Raw genomic sequence first — 7,825 nt, 5'->3', positions numbered from 1 at the left:
AATTGACCTTCATACGTTCAGTTGCTCTAAATTACATTGCTGCTGCAGTCACTGAGGTTCTCCCATAATAGTCTATCTTCCCCAGTCTTTGAGAGCTTTAATAAATCGGGCCTATAGTGTTTCAGCAGGGTCTGCTAATTTTTTAAAATCCTATTGATTGCACGCACTGATTGCACGCAGTGTGATAAGAGGTGGTGGATGCTGGAATCAGCTAGCAGCATTTGATTCTATGTGGAAGTCACAGGTCCGGTTGGACATTGAAAATCCACCAACCACCCAGAACACTTGGCATGTATCTCTCAGCCACCAGTGAGCCTGGATAAATGAAATAAGTGGCGAACAGGCTTATGCTTTGAGCACCACCTACATTTTTGCTGATCATGCTCACATGGCCATTGTAATCCAACAGGGTCCCTGTGCACTTGGAGCACTAAAAGTTATAAAGGAAAAGGATTGGCATATCAGGGGAGGGGGTAGGTTGTAAAGGCATTCATTCTCATAGAGCTCTGGTATCTAACCTGTTACTTTAATGTGGACATTTTCTCACTTTTTTTCCTGGTGAACCATTACTGTTTCTTGTATTAGCTCCCTGCTGGTTAATGATTCTGATCTGTAAGACATCCATAAATTGTGTCAGATGCTAAAGATTCATCAGCTGCTGGGGATGTTAGAAACAACCAGAATCCCTGGCCCATGAAGAAGGCAGACTAATTTTTGAAGTATAATCACAGCTTCCCCATTGTTAAGACCGGTATATGCTTTTTGAAAAGGGTCAGTATAGGGGACAGGGTCTCATTATATCCACCAAGAACAAAAATGTGTAGAACATTGCAGATATGGGGGTTATTTGTTACAGTAACACTTCCTGTCCCAGGGTGACACTCAATGTGTTATATCTATAAAGGAGTGACACCACAGAGAGAATTATATAACTGAAAGTGACAGAACACGCACCAAGGAAGTTATAAACTCACAAGATTTCTAGCAGATATAAAAAAAAAACATTAACTCAGTATATTTAATAGACCGGAAGGGAGCCAATGAGAGAAGTCTATTGTTAGCGCTTACACACTAGTCATCAATTTTTTTGTGTAACTTTATTGTCTCATATGAAGAAAAAAAAGCTATGACACCAATCTTACAGATCAATTTTTTAATGAAAAGCCTGAATGCAAGTCAAAGTCTGAACAGACAGCCCCCACGAAAAGTCCCTAAGTGAAGGAATGACAGATTTAGTAGCCAGATAAGAATCATGTATAGAGAGGAGCAGCCTGGCTATCCTCATGAAGAAGTGCAATATTTTAGTAAAAGGAACCACTGCAGTCACAAGATGCATAGCAAGAGACCCTTCGACCTGGAAATGCTGGCTGTCAGTGAATAGAAGCAACACATACATATTTCTGACCTCTCTAAATCTGAATACTTGTTCCAAAGAAACATGTAAAGAAAGAACATGGAGTTGGAGATGATCTAGGTACACAAGTCCCAAGTATGGATATTAAGCGCTATTAAAGCTTCAGACAATATACAGGATGGTAAGTACACACTTCCTAGGACATGATAGATTACACAGTACATTTAGGGCTGTCTGTTCATATGAAGAATTATAACTATGCCAAAAGTGACTAATTTTGTATGTGGGTCAATTAAATACCACAGAAGTACACTGGAATGCAGTAGCCCATAATGACCAATAAAATATACATTTTCATTGGTTCCACAAAGCCATTGCAAGCTAGATTTGATTGGCTATCACAAGTTACTGCACACCACTTCAACTTTTGCTGTGGTATTATGAAAGAAGCAAAACATGTTTATTGCTTCCAGATCTTAGTCAAAGCCCTTATTGGGGACACATACAAATATGGGGGAGGATTAAACCCTGAATGGTTACTGTGGCAGTTGTAGTAGTGTGGACTGTCCTGAGGGCAAGTATGTGATATTACGAGAACGAGACAATTGGTAGGCGATATCTTCGGCAGCTTCCAGCTTGCGCAGTTCGATTAAGCCGTCACCAGCATCAGCCAAAGATGCTGCAATGAGTTCTGCAGCCTTGGAATCTCCCTCAGCTGAAATGATGGCTGCCTTCTTCTGCTGTTCAGCCTGTAGACAAAGAGAGAAGATGCTTTAAAAGGAGCCAAACTGTGCAAAAGATTTAATATATATATCTCACAGTAGAGTTCTATATTCTTGTGTTGAGATGAGAACAAGGTTTTATGGGTGAAGCGATTAAACACTGTAAAATACAGTGAATCTTAAAGGGGCTACTCTACAAAATCTACTGTAAAAAAGGTAATAACAATATTTATTAATGCTTGCAAAGTCAAAAGATGTGCAAGAAGTAGGGTGGTGGTCATTATTTCAGGACAAATAGGTTCTGCATGTTCCCAGCTTTGCTCCCTATCCAGAGACAGTATTTCCAGCTATATGACAGCTCTGATCCAGTCATTACAGGGGAGTTCATATCTCTGAGAACTCATTACTACTTTCACTCCTGAAAGCTACGCAGACCTTGAAGGAAGTATGTGTGTCAGTAAAGGTGTGCATGTGCACTCATTTTAAACGATTTTCATTTCTAAGATCTCTGTTGCACCTCCTTTGTTCACAATCTAGACAATTTGGCCACTATAGTCCTGGCATTATTTTACCTTCTCCACGATGAACCTGGCTCTTTCTGCTTCTTGCTGGGCAACTTGTTTGGCTTCAACAGCTTCTGTGAACTCCTTTCCGAATGTCAAATGTGTCTATGGGAAGAACAAAAATACTTAACACTTAATTCACATCCTGAGCAGCAAATAAACCACAAAGCAAGAAAAGCTACACCCTGCTAAAGAAATATTAGCTACACTTTGTGCTCCCTTGTGTAGCCTAATACAGATATAAGCTCAACTGGAGTTAATACAAACAGTGCATAGTGGCAAATCGGGGGATAGAACATATATATATATATATATATATATTTTTTTTTTTAAAGTCATATGTGGCGTACACTGCATCAGCTCATCTCTAAATTCAGCTATGGAAGGGTCAGTCAAGTGCAACTTTGTGACACCCAAGATAGGAATAAAAATGGATGCCAGACATTTTCTAGCATCTCTGAATTACACAAAACAGGACACAATAAATGTGCATTGTTTTTTTTTTAGCAGCAGCATGACCATGGACATAATCAGAAGGTCTGTCTGCCCCAGAGCATACTGCCAGCATTGTTCACCTCCTTTACAAACAGCCTGATTTATAGAAAATTTGTGATGACCCAAGCAGCAAGATTTTCACTTTTGTTTAAACAAGTAGGGTTTTCAAACAAAGAAAAAGTTACTGTTTTACCTTACTCTCCTTTAAAATCCAGCACAAAGAATGACTTACCAGAGACACATCATCCAGGATAAGCCCAAAGGTAGCTGCTCTCTCTGTGAGATCATCACTGACCTGCCGAGAAACCAGCTCTCTCTGTGTGATCAGCTCTCCAGCATCAAACCTGGCCTGTTAAAGAATTATATATAAGTCAATGCAAACCTGTTATTAAATATTACTAAAACAAAATATTTCAACACAACACTTAGGCAAGAAGTAAAGAATCTGTGTTACAGATCACTGCAAAGCAGGCACTTTAGGAAGCATAACATACCATCCTGAACATGCAGTTTGGTTAATTAATGGAAGCAATCGAGTTTATTACTGTACTGTATAATTTAAAACATAGAACACACTTCCACAAAAAAAAACCTCTCCAAATGCACAATATATATCTGACTATTAACATTTATAACAAGCAGCAGTAAAGAGATTGTCGATGGTGGGAGCATGTGATTGCTTTAGGGGATTCTCCTGAAATTAATGTTCAGAGGATTCGGGTTCTTACATTATCTTTCTATTCAGGCTAAACTGAATCCGTCGTCTTATTCAACCTAACATATGTAATACAACACATGGCACTAAATAATCAAATATCTCATTACTGACAGGCTATTATGTAGATTTGTAAGATCTGAATGCTATAAAAACTCACCACCACTGATTTCAGAATCTCAGTAGTAATGGAAGGTAAAACTCTTTCATCGTAGTCCTCGCCAATGCTGGTGTAGATTCTTGGCAACTGATTGGCGACCGGCCGGAAAAGAATACGCAGAGTGATGTTAACATTCTGCAGATCTAGGTGGAAGCCACAACAATGGTATTAGGTAAAGCATCAGAATTTCTATTATTATTGCTACTTATATAATCAACACTCACCTTTACTTCCTGTAATCACAGGGACATTGCGGGGACGGGATCGGCAATCAAAGATGATTGGTTTCTGCACCCAGGGAATGAGGAAATGTGTGCCTTCATCTACAACTTCTTCTTGAACTCCTCGGAATCGGTCAAATATGACAGCTTGGTGCCCAGCATCCACTGGTGGGTAAAGAAAAGAAATATTACAACTCAAGAACACCACATGTGTAAAGCAGGAGAAGAACCAGTAGATAGTGTCACAGAACAGACTCACAATACAAAAAAAAGGAAAGTTACCTGCAGGATTAGCCATAGGAGTAAAGTTTAATAAAGTATTCAGTTTAAATGGGCGAAATACATCGAAACACATAAAAACTAAAGCACTTCTTGCATAGCTTACACTAGGTATAGTTGGCCACACCAGTGGGGTTTTTGTGAGGGTTCGCCTTAAACTGCTCATCTAGCCATATGCAGGAAAAGGTGGCTCAGTGGGTATGATCTGGCCTATGCAGTGCTAGGTCCCAGGTTCAAATCTCGGATAGGACACGATCTGCATGGAGTTTGCAGGTTCCCCAGGTGTTTGCGTCGGCTTCCTCTCACATTCCAAAAACATGCAGTTAGGTTAATTGGCCTCTCTCCAAAATTAAACTTAGACTGTGGTAATGACATATGACTATGGTAAGCACATTAGATTGTGAGCCCCTTTGAGAGATAACTAGAACTTTCAAAAGTGCTGTGTAATATGTGGCGTTATATAAATACTGTGTAATAACAATATCTATTTGACATCTCAAGGAGACCTCCTAATTCTTAAGTGATGGTAAATAATGTTGTGGAGATCTGAGAGGAGGCAGAGGAGTCCAGTAGAGTCAACTGGGCAGAGCTTACAGTCCTAAGTCCACAAAAAAAGAAAAAACTTTTGTCACCCCGTAACAGGAGATGAGTGCACTTCTGGCATATCAGCCGGTATTTTTCTGCGTGGACTTGTAAGATAGAACATTAAAAAGAGAATGTCCATATACTGCATGTATTTTCTTTCTTTTACATTTTGCCTTGATACAGAATTTATCTTTACAGAGAGGATTGAATAAAATGTACTGATGAAATAAAAATCTAACATTTTCACTCACCATTATAAAGGGCTGACTTTACAACACCTCCTACCATTACCAGCCCAAGTCCAAGCTTTCCAATCGACTCAAAAAGTTTTCCTGCCATGGTTTAGGATTGGTCCTGCAATCAAAATGAAAAAAAAATATTGTTACTGGGTAAAACATTATTATTTATAAAGCACCAACATATTGTTAAGCATTGTACATATATAGGGTTGCAGATTACAAACCTACATAATAGGCATGCAAACAATGACACAGGAGGAGGGGGCCCTGCCCAATGGAGCTCGCAATCTAAGATAGGCTTTTACAACCTTTGTAACACTGGGGAACCCTTTAAATAATTTTCAGATCTCAGGGAACCCCCTGCTATTATACCCACAGCTTAAAGTATTTTAGCGTGGTGATTGGTGGGAAGAATTTCTTATACATTACCGGCCAATGGGAAGAATGTCACCCTTATAAAAAGCCAAAAAGTTAATTGGTGTCAGTGGTAACTAACCTGAGGAGTCCAATTTGCTCACGGAACCCCTAGCAACTTTTGGAGGAACCCTGTTTGAGAAACACCAATATAAGGGGTGGAAGGGGAGTATTTTACAATAGGAAGAGAGTTGGGAATGGATCTTTTACACAGAGGAGAAACACCGCAGCATGCTGGAAAGGGACAGGCTTTTCCACTCCGGTTGTGGCTACTTGGTAAATCAACACATGGTAATGCATTGGGCTCTCACTTAGAACCGCATCCCGATACCGCAATATAGTATAGAAGAAGGCAAGCCATCACTCCATAGACTTTAGTCCAGTTCTAGGGTGTCATTGCTGCAGAAGTGAGTTTTTACCACCTTCCTCTATGGGAGGTAAGTATATTACGTACTTAATCCTCATGGATTTTAGGAAGCAGGATAAGCCCCATAAATTATTTTGAGGTCTTTATTTTGAATATTTGTTATGAACTACCCCACCATGTATATAATTGGCAGCACATGCTTGCCCCCCATGATGTCAGTACTTCCATGTACAGGACATCATGTGACCTTCTCCCCTAATTCCCATGATGCAATTATCAGCAACCACTGTCAGAGAGAAGGTCATTATCCCCCACACAGAATAATAGGAAAATTACACACACACAGAAAAACAAGGCACCCCTGAGAATGAATTGGCGAGAATATAAAGATAACCTGTCACTTTGCCTTGACTGGGGGGAAAAACATGTTCCCTGGAATAACTGTTCCTCCTATTACCTCTCTATTATGTATATGTCTTTGTACGTGCTTTACCCCCAACATTATCACTCACTGACACAAATAACAATCTCTATCACCCCCTCCAGCGTTCCCGGCCTCCCCAAGCTCAGCACTCACCTCCTCACTGCTCTGACCTCCACATGAGACGAAAACCAGCACTGCGCATGCGCGACCTGTGTCCTTCATCAAATAGCCTGCTATTCGCCGATTGACTCCCCCCACTGCATTCTGGGATATGTCGTTTTCCGTTTCCATCCTAAACTGGATTGCACGGTGGCAAGGACTACAACCCCATAAGGCTGCGGGGTAAGCAGCGCGCGCTGATTGGTGGAAGTTTAAAGGTCATTTTGGCATGTGTGACAGGAGGGAGGAGAAGGCGGTGCAATTCACTCCGATATACTGGTGGGGAGGAGCAAAGGAATGTAGTGAGGGGGATTTTTTTATTACCCTGGCTAATTCGACCTTCATGGGTTTCTAGAAATAAAGGAAAGCAGCTTTCAGTGCTGCGGCTGCTTTTTTAAAGACAGTTGCCTTGTGGAAAATACTTGAAGTGTCAATATGATAAAATATTTTAATGTCTATGTTTGTTGCTGTGTCATTGTCTCTAATTATTATGTTGATATCTATGAAAACCTGGCTGATTGCACTTCCTTTAGGAAGGTGACTACGCTTTTTTGTGGTCCTCCTGTATGTGCAATGTAGTCACCCTTCTCTGCTGCCCCCTAGTGCTGGCACATAAAATCATTGTTACGCAGGAGAACTGTAGCATGAGCAGATTAGTGTCACCTTAATAAATGCAGGTGGAGGGCTTCCAATGACAACTCATTGTAAAAAAAAACTCAATAGGTGTAATTTGCTCATTAAAAAAGGCAAAGAGGGGGTTGCTTTACATAGCAGGCATGAAACTTCCCATTGGCTGTCGACCAGGGAGTGCTCTTAGGATCCAGAAAAGGAGAGGGCAGCAATAATGTAAGTGCCCCCATTGGAGGATCTACCTTCTATTGCTGTTACAGTGACAAATTTAGATTTAGGTGCAATAGGTCACCAACAGGGCAAGATTTTCTCATTCCAACCTAGGCCATGGCATAGGATGTGATGACCACTGGCAGGGTGGCATTATAACATCCATAGATCTGGAACCTGCCAACCAACTCTACAGTAATAGGAAGTATAAAGTGATTAAACAGGGCTGACTCACTCCTAAAACCCACACCTGCTCCCCCCACAACATCCTTCTCTGCCCAAGACATT

General features: G+C 40.7%; 1 protein-coding gene across 1 annotated transcript; it reads right to left on the bottom strand.

Moving 5' to 3' along the window:
* Positions 1–1,138: 1,138 nt before the first annotated feature.
* Positions 1,139–6,821, bottom strand: PHB1 (prohibitin 1). Its single transcript, XM_072414740.1, has 7 exons — positions 6,692–6,821; positions 5,346–5,448; positions 4,234–4,395; positions 4,010–4,152; positions 3,367–3,483; positions 2,649–2,744; positions 1,139–2,103 (listed from the first exon to the last, which is right to left on the bottom strand). The coding sequence occupies exons 2-7, from the start codon at positions 5,431–5,433 to the stop codon at positions 1,891–1,893; spliced, it is 819 nt and encodes a 272-aa protein (XP_072270841.1). The 5' UTR covers positions 5,434–5,448; positions 6,692–6,821; the 3' UTR covers positions 1,139–1,890.
* Between the last annotated feature and the right edge of the window lie 1,004 nt (positions 6,822–7,825).

Source organism: Pyxicephalus adspersus, chromosome 6 (assembly GCF_032062135.1).
Source record: "Pyxicephalus adspersus chromosome 6, UCB_Pads_2.0, whole genome shotgun sequence".
Taxonomy (NCBI): Eukaryota; Metazoa; Chordata; class Amphibia; order Anura; family Pyxicephalidae; genus Pyxicephalus; species Pyxicephalus adspersus.
Note: the sequence above shows the minus strand (reverse complement) of the source record. Positions and strands in the feature narration are given on the sequence as shown.

Bases quoted from the DNA above. Each gene is read 5' to 3' on its own strand.
- PHB1 (XM_072414740.1), bottom strand. From the start codon at position 5,433: ATGGCAGGAAAACTTTTTGAGTCGATTGGAAAGCTTGGACTTGGGCTG. The intron at 4,153-4,233 runs GTGAGTGTTGAT...GCTTCCACCTAG, and splicing joins TGTGATTACAGGAAGTAAAG to ATCTGCAGAATGTTAACATC. The intron at 2,745-3,366 runs GTAAGTCATTCT...TTCTTCCCATAG, and splicing joins TCCTGGATGATGTGTCTCTG to ACACATTTGACATTCGGAAA.